The sequence below is a fragment of the Primulina eburnea genome, unplaced genomic scaffold (assembly GCF_022965805.1).
Source record: "Primulina eburnea isolate SZY01 unplaced genomic scaffold, ASM2296580v1 ctg608_ERROPOS200000, whole genome shotgun sequence".
Taxonomy (NCBI): domain Eukaryota; kingdom Viridiplantae; phylum Streptophyta; class Magnoliopsida; order Lamiales; family Gesneriaceae; genus Primulina; species Primulina eburnea.
The window spans coordinates 174,006-191,607 of record NW_027331387.1 but is presented as its reverse complement, the minus strand read 5'-3'; the positions used below and the strand labels follow the sequence as shown (position 1 = coordinate 191,607).

Here is a 17,602-nt window from a genome sequence, read left to right as displayed (position 1 = left end):
ATTTCGGCATGACCTCCCCGTAAATAGGACATACCGGAAAAATATAAAATAACCAAAACGACTAAATAGAAACTTTCAACAAACATCCAAAACAAAACAATGCCAACCAGGCACAATCACAACAACGATCCTCCACAAACACAATATACAACTACTCGGGGCATACCCCGGTAATACATAGACTCCATAATACATAAATATAATATCTGGGGACTCGATGACTGAACTCACAGAGAAAAACAATAAAGGCTTGAGCTCAAAACTCAAAGAGCTCTAGCGCCCCTCGGTGCTTCATCCTGAGCAGCCGAAGACGAACCACCTGCATGACCTGCTATGGAAACACAGAACAAACCACAGCAGTCCCAAAGGACATGGGTCAAACCCCAGTACGAAGATCAAATAAATTACAGCATATATAAATGACATGTAATGAAATCAATGCAATGCATGTACGGGTGCAAGATGTCTGGATGTCAGGAGTCAAAGGATCGATATCAACAATCATAATATGCTCGAGCTGGTACACGACTCAGCGGACCTGTCCACGACTCAGCGGACAGTGTCTAGGGATATGTCTTCACACTTGATGCCAGCAACTACCTAAGCCGGACCGAGTCAAGGTGCCCAAAATCCACAAGACACAATATAATATCATATACAGATCTCAATCGAATATCAACGGGTATCAATAACTGAAGGGCTCAATATGAATGTGTGCTCAACAATGTATATCAATCCAAAGATTATTCCAATATATTTGAAAATCATGTTTTATTTTAAGAAAATAAGGAATAATCTTAAATTTGCATCCAAATTCCACAAAGAGCACATAATCACATAATTCACATAAAATCAATTAACTCACATCAATTAAATTACACGTCGACATAGACGCTGTAAGAAATCGATCAATCCGTACCTTAACCTTCAAATTAAATTACCACAATAATTACGAAGACCTCGGCGCTTCCTGGTTATCAAAACCTGTGGCAATGAGTTTATTTTCATCAATTAAATACTCAACTCTTATCCAAATACAATTTACCAATTCCAGCTTGTACCTAGGATCGATTTTAAGGTCATAACTCAATCAAAACCTAACCGAATTACACTTATCATATATGGCTGAAATCCTAACTCAAAATCCCACATTTCATCAGAAGATACCGACACAAAAATCCGTCATCTAGATGCTGATAAACACCAAAAACAAGAAACTTTGAAAACAATAAATCTGTACAGATTCTGGTTCGACACCTTGTAGCATAAAATTCATATCTAATTCATTATTGACCCAATTCAAAATCCGCCAATTAGAGATGAAAGACAACTCAAATATCTAAGTTTTCCTAGAAGAAATCATTCCCAAAATCTTAGTAGATAATTCCAGAATTAAGCAAGAACATGCTGTTAGCAGTTTCGGTAAAATGAGCATAACTCCCTCAATTCTTAATGGAATTTAACGGGTCAATTATCGTTTCGAAGACAAGACATAGCTCTACAACGTTCATATAGATCACAAGTCCAGAATCCGAGTGAAAACAGGTCACAAACTCGAATTACAGAATGTATTCTGCACGCATCAGTACAGAGTTCGGTTTTTGACACATTATGGTAGAAAAATCATATCAAATCCGTTTCTTATCCAAATTCGATGATTCTAGTGGCTATAGAAAGCTAACAAACAGAGCTACCAATTCTTTTTGAACCACAAGTCGAGATTCTTAACGCACAATACACAAAACTTCAAATTTCAGAAGCACAAAAACTGAACTCACCAAAATTCTGCACAGAACAGGGCTCATGAAATGGTGCTTCGATCTGCTCGCTCCCTTGATCAAAATTCGTGATTTCTGACTTGAATCGAAGCCTAGGATGTTAGAAAGACACCCCTTCAGACCGATCAAGATTTGGACACCGGACGAAGGAGATATCGCAACTTTCCCGCAGCTGCTCCAAGGGTTGCGGGAATTGGGTTTCTTCTTTCTTTTTCCCTTTTCTTCCTTCTCTCACTTCTTTTCTCTTTTTATGCGATATGTGTGTATGTATATGTATATTTTTAACTCAAGCCCATTTATCTCGGTCTGTATTTATTTTGCTCTCGTGTGTTATTAAATTCCAATATGCATTTTAATATCGTCTATAAACCACCGATATTTTCTAATACATATTTTTAAACACACTATTTAATTTTTGGCTTAATTATTTTAAATTCCTCAATTTAAAATAATTAATCTTAATTATCGCCAAATAACATATAATTAAATCGGGTCATTACATTTCTCCCCCTCTAACAAAAGATTTCGTCCTCGAAATCAAAACACACAACACACACCTTATATACAACATAGTCAAACATCTACCACTGATAGTACATAGGAAAGTCAGAGTACATGGAATAATCTATAACAGTTTCAAACAAGTGAGGCCATTCTTGCCGCATTTTAGCCTCCAGCTCCCATGTAGCCTCTTCAGTCCCATGTCTACTCCACTATACCATAACCAGTGGAATTGTCTTATTTCGAAGTTGCTTATCCTTCTGATTAAGAATTTGTATAGGATACTCAACGTAGCTAAGAGAACTGTCTAACTCCACATCCTCGGGTCTCATAACATGAGATGGATCCGGCTCATACTTCCGCAGCATAGATACATGAAACACATCATGTATAGCAGACAAACTCTGCGGCAAGTCCAATCTATAAGCCAATAAGCCAATCCTTTCAACAATAGTATACGGTCCAATATAACGTGGAGCTAACTTTCCCTTTTTCCCAAATCTCATTGTGCCGCGAAATGGTGACACCTTTAGAAAAACTTGATCACTGACTTGAAATTCCAAAGGTCTACGCCTTTTATTTGCATAGCTAGCTTGACGATCCTGAGATGCTTTCATTCCTCTTCTGATCAAATCGATCTTTTCATTCATCTCTTCAACAAATTCAGGTTGTGCCAATGGTTTTTCTCCAATCTCATTCCAACATATCGGCGATCGACACCTTCTACCATACAAAGCTTCAAATGGTGCCATTCCAATAGTCGTTTGGAAACTGTTGTTGTATGAGAATTCTACCAATGATAGAGATTCTTGCCAATTACCTCCGAAACCCATAACTACTGACCGAAGCATATCTTCCAAAGTCTGAATGGTTCTTTCTGTCTGACTATCAGTTTGGGGATGATAAGCTGTGCTCATAGCCAACTTAGTTCCCAAAGCATTCTGAAGACTGCTCCAAAACTTAGATGCAAATCTTGGATCTCTATCAGACACAATAGACACTGGAACTCCATGCAACCGAACCACATTATCCAAATATAACCTTGCCATTTTCTTGTAAGGATAGGTACGATCATATGGAATGAAATGTGCTGACTTGGACAATCTATCAACTATAACCCAGTTAGCATCACAACCTCTGATAGACCTGGGTAAGTGAGTTACAAAGTCCATTGCAATATGTTCCCAGTTCCATTGTGGTATTTCTAAATTCTGTAACATACCTCCAGGTTTCATTCTCTCAGCTTTCACCTGTTGGCATGTCAAAGATCTTGCTAAAAATTCAGAAATGTCTTTCTTCATCGCATCCCACCAGAAATAAGGTCTCAATATCTGGTACATTCTACGATTACCAGGATGAACACTATGGCGACTACAATGCGCCTCTTGAAGCAACGCTTCTCTCAATTCTGCAACATTTGGTACCACTAATCTGTCATTCATTCGCAAACAACCATCTGATGAGACATTATACTTATCTGGATTACCAGACAAAACTAACTCTTTTGATTTCTGAACTTTTGGATTTGTCTTTTGAGCCTTTTTAATTTCAGCAATAATCTGTGGCTCAAACTGCAATGCAGAAACAATAAAATAATTATCTTGTGGCTGAAAATTCCATCCAGAAGTACACAATTCATCATGATTCTGCCAAATATGAATGGATGCTAACATGTCATCCTGATATTTCCTGCTTAATACATCTGCAACCTGATTCATCTTCCCTGGTTGATACTGTATTTCACAGTCAAAATCCTTTAATACATCTAACCAACGTCTCTGCCTCATATTCAGCTCTGACTGAGTAAACAAATATTTCAAACTCTTATGATCTGAGTAAATAATAAACTGTTCACCATATAGATAGTGTCGCCAAATTTTCAAGGCAAAAACAATGGCTGCAAGTTCAAGATCATGAACTGGATATCGGGATTCATGTATCTTTAGTTGCCTCGAAGCATAGGCAATAACCTTTCCATGTTGCATCAATACACATCCCAATCCTTTAGCTGATGCATCTGTACAAACCACAAATCCACCTGATCCAGACGGCAACGCCAACACTGGTGTTGTCGTCAATTTCTCTTTCAGTTTTAGAAAACTCTGCTCACACTCTTCTGACCAAATAAATCTTGCGTCCTTCTTGGTCAGTTGGGTGATAGGTCGGGAAATCTGAGAAAACCCTTCAATGAATCGTCTGTAATACCCGGCCAATCCCATAAAACTTCGAACCTCTGGTACATTGGTTGGTCTAGTCCAATTCAAGACCGCTTCAATTTTACTTAGATCGACGGATATTCCTTTGGCTGATATCACATGACCCAAAAATATGATTTGATCCAACCAGAATTCACACTTTGACAATTTAGCATACAACTGAGCATCACGAAGTGTTTGAAGAACTAATCTCAAATGCTCTCTATGTTCCTTTCTTGACTTTGAATACACCAGTATATCATCAATAAAAACAATAACAAACTTGTCCAGAAAATTCCTGAACACTCGGTTCATTAAATCCATAAATACTGCCGGTGCATTAGTCAACACAAATGGCATCACCAAAAATTCATAATGCCCGTATCTGGTTCTAAAAGATTTCTTAGGAATATCTTCTTCTCTAACTCGAAGTTGATGGTATCCTGATCGTTGATCAATTTTTGAATATACTGAAGTTCCCTGTAGTTGATCAAACAAATCATCGATTCTAGGCAAAGGGTATTTATTCTTGACGGTGACCCGATTCAATTGCCTATAATCAATGCACATTCTCATGGAACCATCTTTCTTTTTAACAAACAAAACAGGGGCTCCCCAAGGTGACATACTAGGTCGTATGTACCCTTTTTCCAGTAAATCCTGCAATTGCTCTTTCAACTCTTTAAGTTCTGCAGGTGCCATTCTATACGGAGCTTTTGAAATTGGAGCAGTTCCTGGCATCAATTCAATGCTAAAATCAAGCTTTCTCTGCGGTGGAAAACATGGTATCTCCTCCAGAAAGACATTAGAAAATTCTTTCACCACCGGTATATCAGACAATCTCGGCTCTTCCTTTAAAACATCCACAGCATAAATCATATATCACTCGTTTCCTAAGGATAATAGCTTAAACATTTCCATTGCTGAAACTAAAGGTATTTTAGCTTGCGATCCTCGACCATAAAAATTCCATTTGTCACCAAAATGAGGTCGAAAACGTACTACACCATGAAAACAGTCTACAGTAGCTCGATAATTTGTCAAGGTATCCATACCAATGATACAATCAAAGTCATACATCGGTAACACAATCAAATTAGAAATCATAATACTGTCGCCGAAATGAAATACACAGTTCAACACAATCTGCCCTGATAAAATCACTTTACCGGCTGGAGTGGACACAGATGCAAACTCATCCAATGATGTAGTCACAAAGTCATATTCATCAACAAAATTGGATGCGAGGAAAGAGTGAGATGCTCCTGTATCAAATAAAACTCGTGCAGTGTAACCATTAATTAAACAAGTACCTGCGATTACACCACCTGGAGCCTCTCTGGCTTGATCCTCTGTCAAAGCATACACTCTAGCCTGTTGTGGACCTGGGAATGATTGAGGTACATTACCCCGAACCTGTGGATAATTGGACTGCTGAAAAGACTGTGCAGGAGTAAAGGGTCTCTGAGACGAACCACCCGAAAAACCACCTCTGTTCTGAGGAAACTGTTGTGGTCTCATCTGCCCTTGAGTATGGTTTGGACAAGCTCTAGCAAAGTGTCCTGTCTGACCGCAATTATGACATGTCCCACGTACACCACCACACTGAGATGTATGATGTCTACCTCCACAACGCTCACAATACACCACTGAATACTGATTCCCTGAAAACGGCGTCCCCGATACACTTTTAGATCCACTTGAGCTAGATGAACTCGACTGACCTTTCTTCTTGAAGTTCTTTCCTCTGGGCTTAAACCTTTGAGGTTTTTGGTGTTGGAAGAACTGCTGCTGCTGAAAAGGCTGCTGAGGTACATAAGATGATGTACCCATTGGTAATTGCATACCTCCACTGGGTATCTGTAAAGTCTGCTGCTGATTATCTCTTTGAAATCCTGCTTCTAATCTTATTGCCTTGTTGACTGCATCGGCATAGCTAACAGGATTACTAGCCAGAACCAAGGAATATAAATGAGAACCCAATCCTTCCAGAAATTTCTCCATTTTTGCCCCATCATTACCAGCGATATGCGGCACGTAAATCAATAAAGATGATAATTGTCGAGCATATTCCACAACTGGTAAATTACCCTGAACCAATTTATGAAATGCAGATGATTTGGCAGCATAATAAGAAGGCGGAGAATACTCTTGTCTGAACTGAGTACTGAAAACATCCCAAGTAATAACTGTGCCAGCATCACGCAAAGCCCTGGCAGTAGCCTCCCACCAACGTTCAGCATTGTCCCTCAGCTGAAGAACTACTAATTTTACTCTTCGGTTGGAATCATATTCCACCAAATCAAACAAATTATTCATGGCCCTTAACCAACTTTCAGCTTTTTCATTACCTTCGGAGCCATCAAAGATAGGAGGATTCAGATTCTGAAATCTCGATACCACCAATTCCATATCATTCACTCTACGGGTGATCTGTTCAACTTCTACATTAACATTCTGTACTGCTTCACCAGTAGGTCGACCACGTCTACCTCGAGCATTCACATCAATATCATCCATATTCTGAGCACCAGACTCTTGAACCACTTCTTTACCTTTCCTACCTCTCGGTGCCATTCTACAAAACCAAAGTTAATTCCCAAAATATTCATTAACTTCAAAATAATTCAAAGCACCGAAAAGGAAATGCCAAAATACTCAAGAATCCATTACCTACTAATGCCAAAACATGTTCATTTCTAAAATACTAACATGCAATTCAAACCAGGCAAAAGCAAGTAATTCCAAATAATCAATCACATGCGCACAATTTATTTGTGCCTAGACTCGAGTGTACTAACTCTATATGAGCGTATCCCAGTCTACGCTCTGATACCAAACTGTGAGGGCCTTGTTCCTGATTAATATTTTATTAACACACAATCAGGATAATTAGTATAAACAGCGAAAACGAGTTAAAATTTTGCTTTTTGGCCCAATAGAAATTTCGGCATGACCTCCCCGTAAATAGGACATACCGGAAAAATATAAAATAACCAAAACGACTAAATAGAAACCCTCAACAAACATCCAAAACAAAACAATGCCAACCAGGCACAATCACAACAACGATCCTCCACAAACACAATATACAACTACTCGGGGCATACCCCGGTAATACATAGACTCCATAATACATAAATATAATATCTGGGGACTCGATGACTGAACTCACAGAGAAAAACAATAAAGGCTTGAGCTCAAAACTCAAAGAGCTCTAGCGCCCCTCGGTGCTTCATCCTGAGCAGCCGAAGACGAACCACCTGCATGACCTGCTATGGAAACACAGAACAAACCACAGCAGTCCCAAAGGACATGGGTCAAACCCCAGTACGAAGATCAAATAAATTACAGCATATATAAATGACATGTAATGAAATCAATGCAATGCATGTACGAGTGCAAGATGCCTGGATGTCAGGAGTCAAAGGATCGATATCAACAATCATAATATGCTCGAGCTGGTCCACGACTCAGCGGACCTGTCCACGACTCAGCGGACAGTGTCTAGGGATATGGCTTCACACTTGATGCCAGCAACTACCTAAGCCGGACCGAGTCAAGGTGCCCAAAATCCACAAGACACAATATAATATCATATACAGATCTCAATCGAATATCAACGGGTATCAATAACTGAAGGGCTCAATATGAATGTGTGCTCAACAATGTATATCAATCCATAGATTATTCCAATATATTTGAAAATCATGTTTTATTTTAAGAAAATAAGGAATAATCTTAAATTTGCATCCAAATTCCACAAAGAGCACATAATCACATAATTCACATAAAATCAATTAACTCACATCAATTAAATTACACGTCGACATAGACGCTGTAAGAAATCGATCAATCCGTACCTTAACCTTCAAATTAAATTACCACAATAATTACGAAGACCTCGGCGCTTCCTGGTTATCAAAACCTGTGGCAATGAGTTTATTTTCATCAATTAAATACTCAACTCTTATCCAATTACAATTTACCAATTCCAGCTTGTACCTAGGATCGATTTTAAGGTCATAACTCAATCAAAACCTAACCGAATTACACTTATCATATATGGCTGAAATCCTAACTCAAAATCCCACATTTCATCAGAAGATACCGACACAAAAATCCGTCATCTAGATGCTGATAAACACCAAAAACAAGAAACTTTGAAAACAATAAATCTGTACAGATTCTGGTTCGACACCTTGTAGCATAAAATTCATATCTAATTCATTATTGACCCAATTCAAAATCCGCCAATTGGAGATGAAAGACAACTCAAATATCTAAGTTTTCCTAGAAGAAATCATTCCCAAAATCTTAGTATATAATTCCAGAATTAAGAAAGAACATACTGTTACTCCCAAACTCGCGGACTGAATTCTCAGACTGAGCAGTTTCGGTAAAATGAGCATAACTCCCTCAATTCTTAATGGAATTTAACGGGTCAATTATCGTTTCGAAGACAAGATATAGCTCTACAGCTTTCATATAGATCACAAGTCCAGAATCCGAGTGAAAACAGGTCACAAACTCTAATTACAGAATGTATTCTGCAAGCATCAGTACAGAGTTCGGTTTTTGACACATTATGGTAGAAAAATCATATCAAATCCGTTTCTTATCCAAATTCGATGATTCTAGTGGCTATAGAAAGCTAACAAACAGAGCTACCAATTCTTTTTGAACCACAAGTCGAGATTCTTAACGCACAATACACAAAACTTCAAATTTCAGAAGCACAAAAACTGAACTCACCAAAATTCTGCACAGAACAGGGCTCACGAAATGGTGCTTCGATCTGCTCGCTCCCTTGATCAAAATTCGTGATTTCTGACTTGAATCGAAGCCTAGGATGTTAGAAAGACACCCCTTTAGACCGATCAAGATTTGGACACCGGACGAAGGAGATATCGCAACTTTCCCGCAGCTGCTCCAAGGGTTGCGGGAATTGGGTTTCTTCTTTCTTTTTCCCTTTTCTTCCTTCTCTCACTTCTTTTCTCTTTTTATGCGATATGTGTGTGTGTATATGTATATTTATAACTCAAGCCCATTTATCTCGGTCTGTATTTATTTTGCTCTCGTGTGTTATTAAATTCCAATATGCATTTTAATATCGTCTATAAACCGATATTTTCTAATACATATTTTTAAACACACTATTTAATTTTTGGCTTAATTATTTTAAATTCCTCAATTTAAAATAATTAATCTTAATTATCGCCAAATAACATATAATTAAATCGGGTCATTACAATGACCCTCCGATTATAAGACTGTGCAATGCTGTTCTTATAAGCTTCCATATGAATGATGGCAGTCTCTCTCTTTTCTTCCAGAAGATCAAGGTAAGTGGCGCGTCTTGCACCATTGTCCTCGTCATAAAAAATTACTCTTGCTGATTCCAACCCAATCTCAGCCGGGAGCACTGCCTCATTACCATAGACCAAACTGAAAGGGGTTTCTTTGGTTCCTTCTCTTGGAGTGGTTCGGTATGCCCATAAGACACTTGGTAGCTCATCCACCCAATTTCCATTAGCATTGCCAAGTCGAACTTTCAGACCCTGCACCAGCGTCCGATTAGTAACCTCCACTACCCATTACTCGATGGGTAAGCTACAGATGTAAAGACTTGTTGGATCTTCATCTCTTTACACCAAGCTTGGATCTTAGCCCCTTGGAACTGTCTCTCATTATCAGATATCAATCTTCAAGGCACCCTATATCTGCACACTATATTCTTCCACAAGAATTTCAGGACTTCATTCTCAGTGATTCTTGCCAACGGCTCTGCTTCCACCCATTTCGAAAAATAGTCAACTGCCACCGATAAAAAAATTTCTGAGCAGGAGCTACAGGAAAAGGCCACACAATATCCATTCCCCACTGGTCAAAAGGACGGGCGGCCGTGATAGCCTTCATCATCGCTGTTGGCCGGTGATGCAACCGGGCACGACGTTGACAACTATCACAGACATCACTAACTCTTGAGCATCATGCAGCACTGAGGGCCAACAAAAACCGGCTAGCAACACCTTCATAGCCAAAGCATAAGCTCCCAGGTGATTTCCACAACATCCCTCATGAACTTCTCGGAGTACATAATCAGCATCTTGATAACTCAAGCACTGAAGAAGCGGCCCTGCAAAAGACGTTCTATGTAACACTTCTCCGACCATCACATAACGCGAACACTTTGTCTTAAACTTACGAGCTTTGCGAGGGTTATCAGGAAGCTTTCCCTCTTTCAGATAATCAATTATGCCAGTTCTCCAATCCTCCTCCTCCTCCTCCTCCTATTCAACTGTGGGCGAACTCGTGTGAGGTGTGAGTTCAACTTGAAATACTACATCTCTAATCTTCCAACTCCCCATTGTTCCAGCCATTTTGGCTAGACTGTCCGCCTTTCATTTTCTTTCCTGGGAATCTGTTCAAATATAATCTCTGTGAATTTCTCTCTGACTCTGTCCACTTCTTGAGCATACTCAATAAGTTTTTCATTTTTCAAATCATATATTCCCTTCATCTGTTGTGCCACCAGCTGTGAGTCAGAAAAAATAAGTACCCGGGCAGCTCCCACATATCTTGCTGCTCGAAGTCCTGCCAACACAGCCTCATACTCCGCCTCATTGTTAGATGCTCGAAAGTCCAACCTTACAGCTAACGTCACCTCCTCCCCAGCTGGCGAAATCAGTACTAATCCCACCCCACTTCCCTATTTCGAAGAGGAACCATCCACATATACTTTCCAAGGGTCCTCATTTTCTTGATGCACGGTCTCAACCAGAAAATCGGCTAAGGCTTGCGCTTTAATAGCTGTTCTCAGCTCATACTGGATGTCATACTCTCCCAGCTCCGTAGTCCACTTAACCAAACAGCCAGACAATGAGTTAAGATCTTCCCCAATGGACTGTTTGTGAGCACAAAAATTGGATGAGATAGGAAGTAGGGTCTCAAACGTCTTGCCGTCATCACTAAGGCCAAAGCCAATTTCTCCAATCTAAAGTACCTTATCTCTACCCCCTTGAGGGCATGAGAAACATAATAGACTGGATGCTTAGTCGATCCCTCCAGCTTGACAAGGACTAAACTCATAGCTTCCTCGGTGGAAGATAAATATACGCACAAACGCTCACCTGCTGCCGGTTTGGCCAGAACAGGAAACTCAGCAAGGTACTTCTTCAATTCTCCAAAAGCTTTCTCGCAGTCTGGATCCCATTCAAATTTTTTCGCCTTCCGTAAAGTTCGGAAAAACGGTAAGCTTCTGTGAGCAGATCTCGAGATAAACCTTGCCAGCGCTGCGATCCTCCTTGTAAACTTCTGCACATCATTCGGTCCTCGGGGAGAAACCATGTCTTGGATAGCTCGGACCTTCTCAGGGTTAGCCTCAATCCCTCTCTCCGTCACCATATAACCCAAAAACGTCCCACTTCTCAACCCAAAGATACACTTCTGAGAATTCAACTTCAACCCATAGGACCCGAGGGTGGAAAAGGCCTCCACCAGATCAGGTATGAGTTTGGTCGAATCCCTCGACTTCACCATGATGTCATTCACATACACTTCAGCATTCCTCCCCACTTGCTTGGAAAAAACTCTATCCATCAATCGTTGGTACGTGGCTCCGGCATTTTTAAGTCTGAAGGGCATGACCACGTAGCAGAAAGTTCTTTCAGAGGTGATGAAATTCACTTTATCTTGGTCCTCCACAGCCAAGAGAATTTGATGGTACCCCTGATAAGCATCCAGCATGCACAGGTATTGATGTCCTACTAGAAGTCCACCAACTGATCTATTCGGGGAAATGGATAACAATCTTTAGGACATGCCTTGTTGAGATCTCTGAAGTCCACACACATCCTCCACTTCCCTGAACTCTTTGGGACTAGGACGAAATTCGATAGCCAAGTAGGGAATTGCACTTCTCGAATATGCCCAGCCTCCATCAATTTGCCCACCTCTTTTTGTATGACTTTATCTTTCTCGGTCCCGAAGTGTCTTTTTTTGTGCTTTACAGGGCGAGCATTAGGCAAGATGTTCAACCGATGCTCTGCAACATCCGGAGTCGTCCCCATGAGCTCTTGAGCCGACCAAGTGAACCTGTTAAGGTTAGCCTGTAAACAAGTGACGAGTTCCTCCCTGACCCTTGGGTCAAGGTCAGGGGCTATTCTGAGCGTCCTCTTCTCAGGCCCAAATGCTATGATCTCCGGCTCTTCATCCACCACCTCCTGCACCTACTTCCTTACCACAAGCCAACCACTTCTTCCCATTCTGATCATATTAACTTTCACACACGCCCTCTTCCCCTCTTGTTTTATTATTCCCTCATAGCATTGTCGTGCAACTTTCTGATCCCCGCACAAGACTCCAACTCTCCTCCCTACAGGAAACTTCAACTTCTGATGATATGTGGACGCTACTGCTCTGAAATCTTTTAGGGCTAGTCGCCCCATAATTCCATTATAAGCGGATGGGGTGTCCACCACGCTAAATGTTGTCATCTTTGTTATTCGCCGAGGTTCATGTCCCAAAGATAGAGCAATGACAATCTGACCCAGCGGTGGGATGGCATGCCCTGAAAATCCATATAGAGGAGTAGAGATTGGCTCGAACTCAAATCCCTCCACCTACGTCTGATCAAGAGTGATCTTGAACAGGATATTCATGGAGCTTCTATTATCAATAAAGATTTGTGCCACATCGTAATTGGCAATGGTGACCGAAGGCATCGTTATGTGGAGCCACAATGTCTCAAAGGTCTTCCGGCCCAAAACTGATGACAGGATCCCGGGGTAGGTCCGCACCCCTAGATATTTCAAAGTTTTCCAACCTCCTCCCATGCGCTTTCCAGGCTCACCCGGAATTTCATCAGTAGCACCTCCCGAGATCATATGAATAATTCCTCTCGTAGGGTGGCTATCCTCATTCGCTCCCCTCCTCAGTTCAGCGGGCTCCCGAGGGACATCCTGACCTCGACCTCCTCTCCTCGGCTCCTCGACCATCTGATTTATCCATAGAGGGCCTCGACCCTGCCTAGTTGACGGGCGAGATCTCAGTTCACTCTCGGACGAGGATCCTTCTTGTCTTCCCCACAGCGGAGGGCGAGCACTGCTCTCAATCCTCTGCGACTTCTTCCCCCTCTCCCCTGACTCCCTCACCTCCATCACTTTATCCCGATTCCTATTCAGAGAAACATGTGACAATAATTGTCTTCTATTTCTAGTTATGTCCTCCTTTTTTTCCCCCGCACCCCTCTTCCTTCATCCTCTCTCCGCTCCCTCCACTCTTTCCCCCGGACCGGTTCTCCATCTTTCTGTACCGTTGAGCATCTTCCAAGTTTACATATTTCTCAGCTCGAGCCAACAGATCATCATAGCTCGACGGAGGCTTCTTGACCAACGACTTAAAAAACTCTCCTCCCCTCAGTCCTTGTGTAAAGGCACTTACCATGATGTCAGGGGTAGCCGCTGGTATTTCTAGCGCTGCACTGTTGAAGCGCTGGACAAACTCCCGCAAAGTTTCAGCCTCTTGTTGTTTCATCACAAACAGACTCAAATAGTTTTTCTGGTGCCTCTTGCTGCTAGAAAATCGGTGCAAGAAGGCAGCTGAGAAGTCCTCAAAAGAACGTATTGAGTTGGGCTGCAAGGTTTTAAACCATTGCTGGGATGACCTCACCAACATGCCTAGAAACACCCTGCACCTGACTCCATCCGAATATTGGTGCAACAGAGCCGGATTCTCGAATCTCCCCAAGTGTTCTTCAGGGTCAGTATGTCCATCATACTCTCCCACGTTTGACTGTTGGAAATTTGTAGGAAGTCCTTCCTCCAAGATGGCCAATGAAAAAGGACTTCCTTTCTTGGGTACCGGCGCTCGGCTTCTTACCTGCTGTCTCAACATCTGTATCTCCTTCCACATCCCCCCTATCTCACTAACTTCCCCACTTTGGAGAGGCTGCGTCTCTTCAACCCAGCTCTGGTGGCCCTCCACATTCTCCTCTCGCTCCTGGTGAGCTGCCTGATCTTCTGCAAACATAGACTCTTGATTCCTCTTCATGGCATTATCCATTGTCCGGGTGATAAATTGTCCCAACTGTTTTAGGGTCAAGTTCTCCACATTCTCATTGGGACGGGTTTGCTGGTCCCTTGTCTCGTGAAGGGGCTGCTCGGTTCTTGTCTCTTGACGAGGTGGTTCTTGTCTCGTCTCAAGATGCGGTTGTTCTTGTCTTGTCTCAACATGAGATTGTTCGGGTCCCCTCTGAGGACGCGAGGATGCTGAGGTAGCTCTTTTACTCCCTCTTTTGCCTACCATCTCTACGTCTCAACTCAAATATCCCACATACGGCGCCATGTGATATTCACGGGAAATTTAGGGTCTGCTTCCAGTAAGTGTCACTAGTCCAGACGTAGGTTTTGAAATTATCCTGAGCCTGAAATCACAAATATGATCGTTAGAAGGGGCCCAGGAGGGTGTCCTTGTGTAGCCCCTCCGACGCTCAAGTCAGAGGCTGAAGATATATTGGGGGAGCAGCTAAGGGTGCTGCTGAAAACAATATAGTGAATGAATCAACTAAACACTCAAATCTGGTATTTATAGGAGAATACATGGGCACTTAATGGGCCTGTCTTCCATTTGGGCTAGAGATGGGCCAGGGATAACGAGCACATCCATGGGGTATCAATAAGCATACGATTATTAGACCAAGTGATTTCAATTTTGAAATAATTAAGCATTATAAACCAAGTCATTAAAACAAATTTAAACAAAAAATGTAGAAAAAGAAAATTAAATTATAAACATTGCTATTTTACAACATCACCTTAGTTAACAATCACTCTTACAGTGACCAAGTCGAATGGGTTTTTCTTGAGGCCGTGATGATTCAGATGGGGTTCAACACAAATTGGGTTGTTAAGATATGAGATGCATCAAATCACTTGTCGGCCGACTCACTCAGTCACTTTTCAACGGGGCATCTGACAAGGAGATCCTATCTTGCCATACCTATTCATGATCTGTGCACATGGTATATCATCCTTGATTTTGAATATGAAGAGTAGAAGCTGATCCGGGGATTTCACATCGCAAATAATTATCTGAAAATATTTCACATTTTCTTTGCGGATGATAGCGTAATATTCATACAAGCTGATGGGAATAACTGTAACCAACTCCGGGACTGCCTCAGTACATACAAACGAGCATCTAAATAGACGACCATTAACTATGAGAAGGCTGCATTATCCTCCAGCCCTTCAGCATAAATGGTTGATATGTCGAAAAGGATGTTGATTATACTGGTTGTTCAGGGCCACGATTCGTACCTCGGCCTTCCGACATGTTCAACGATAAATAACAGAATGCAGTTTGTGTATCTAAAAGATAGGATTCTCCAGAAAATTCAAGGCTGAGGGAATAAGATTTTCTTTATATGGGGTAAGGAGATTTTAATTTAAGTTGTGCTTGAGGAGATACCCTCTTAAGCGCTATCATGTTTCGGAATTCCGGTGACAATCTGTTCCGAAATTGAGACAACATGTTCTAACTTTTATGGGTTTTGATAGAGGCCGAAATGAGATGCATTAGAAAAAATGGAAGTCGCTATGCCTACCTAAATGCCATGGTCGATTAGGGTTTCGGAAGCTTGAGTGTTTCAATATAGCTCTACTTGCTAAACAATTGTGGCGTATCATTCATCATCCAGAGTCTTTAGTGACGCGAGTGTTGAAATCGAGATACTTTAGGCACTCTGATGTTATGAAAGCAACAACTGAGAAGCAAATATCTTATATTTGGAGATCATTATTATGGAGTCGAGACCTTCTAAGGAAAAGAATGGTTAGCAGAGTAGGAAATGATGACTCTATAAGATTTTCAAGGACAAATGGCTACCAAATCTGAAGAATCCCATAACTCAGGTTTCAACTCATATAACTTCAGATGACAAAGTAGTATACTTATCCAATAAGCCGAATGGATGTACCTTTCATAAGAGCAAATCTACCGCCTTACATTGCGGAACAAGTACTTGAACTTCCATTAAACTTGAAAGTATTATAGGACTCTCGATTCTAGACCAAGGATTCAAAAGGCATTTATACAGTAAGAAATGGATTCAAGGAAGAAATAGGAATGTATGAACCTCCTATGCACATCGTCTAATATAACCTACACGACTGGTGTAAGTTTATGTGGTATCTTAATTTATCACCAAAATTCTGCATTTTCTGGTGGCGTCTCTCAAATGATTCGATCCCAATAGCTACTAATCAGATGCAACATAATGTACCAACATCATCGAGTTGCTCACATTGTGGTTTCCATTATGAGAGTACTATTCATGCTTTATTTCAATGCCCAGACTCCAAATCTATATGGGAAAAACTGGATTCTGGATACTATTAAGCAAGTAGGAGATGTTTAAACTACAAATTTCATCGGATGGTTGAAAATGATTGTTGATAGGAAATCATTCGAGGAGTTAGAAATTATCACATAGGAAAATTGGAAATCCCAAATGGAACAAGTGCACTATGCTAGTAACGACATTAGGCAGTGGGATGTAACATGGACAACAAAGTGGTTCTGGATTTCAACCGAGCCAATGAAGCATCAAAAGTCAGCACTAAGAGCGATCCAAACAGAAATGAGGCAACCACTTGGTAGCCCCCGTCGCACCATGCATTAAGTTTGATGTTGATGCCTATGTCAATTATGAGAATAAAAAGTTTGGCATTGGAAGACTGGTAAGTGATTGGAACAAACATGTTCACTGGGCTTTCGGAAAAAAAATCCTAAGGCCGACGAAAGACGAAGAATTAAAAGAAATCAAGGAAGGACTTGAGAAATCAATCCAACAACATAAGATGACTAACTCAGACTCTTTGTTGGGGGTGCAAGAAGTCACCAAATGATGGTAGAGATTGGATACTCATAGATGAGCATACAAGAGTTTTGGAATTTACTAGACACGACTGACGGAATGGAGATAATACATGTACGACGAACAACAAATCAAGCTCACACTCTTGCTGCTTTTTATTTTTCTTCCCCAACCCTCTTCTTTTGGGAGCCTAAGGATTTTCTTTCATTGATGAATAATCTTGTAATAAAAGATTCGTTATAAATATA

At 41.0% G+C, this 17,602-nt stretch overlaps 2 protein-coding genes across 10 annotated transcripts; both read right to left on the bottom strand.

Moving 5' to 3' along the window:
• Positions 1-213: 213 nt before the first annotated feature.
• On the bottom strand, positions 214-7,367 carry LOC140821517 (uncharacterized). 9 transcript variants are annotated; one of them, XR_012115770.1, is made up of 3 exons: positions 1,779-2,036; positions 920-984; positions 214-328 (listed from the first exon to the last, which is right to left on the bottom strand). XR_012115770.1 is itself a non-coding variant. In XM_073182017.1 (3 exons), the coding sequence occupies exons 1-2, from the start codon at positions 7,049-7,051 to the stop codon at positions 950-952; spliced, it is 1,299 nt and encodes a 432-aa protein (XP_073038118.1). In that variant the 5' UTR covers positions 7,052-7,367; the 3' UTR covers positions 214-331; positions 920-949. The 9 variants fall into 9 exon arrangements, 6 of the variants coding, with proteins under 6 accessions (XP_073038118.1, XP_073038117.1, XP_073038119.1 ...); XM_073182017.1 differs by lacking the exon at positions 1,779-2,036 and adding an exon at positions 5,788-7,367 and having other exon boundaries at positions 214-331; XM_073182016.1 differs by lacking the exon at positions 1,779-2,036 and adding an exon at positions 5,788-7,367.
• A 3,025-nt stretch (positions 7,368-10,392) lies between these two features.
• On the bottom strand, positions 10,393-13,635 carry LOC140821516 (uncharacterized). The gene is made up of 7 exons (XM_073182012.1): positions 13,302-13,635; positions 12,757-13,046; positions 12,301-12,699; positions 11,438-12,205; positions 11,256-11,381; positions 10,869-11,186; positions 10,393-10,767 (listed from the first exon to the last, which is right to left on the bottom strand). Exons 1-7 carry the CDS (start codon positions 13,633-13,635, stop codon positions 10,393-10,395), a joined length of 2,610 nt encoding a protein of 869 aa, XP_073038113.1.
• Positions 13,636-17,602: the final 3,967 nt, after the last annotated feature.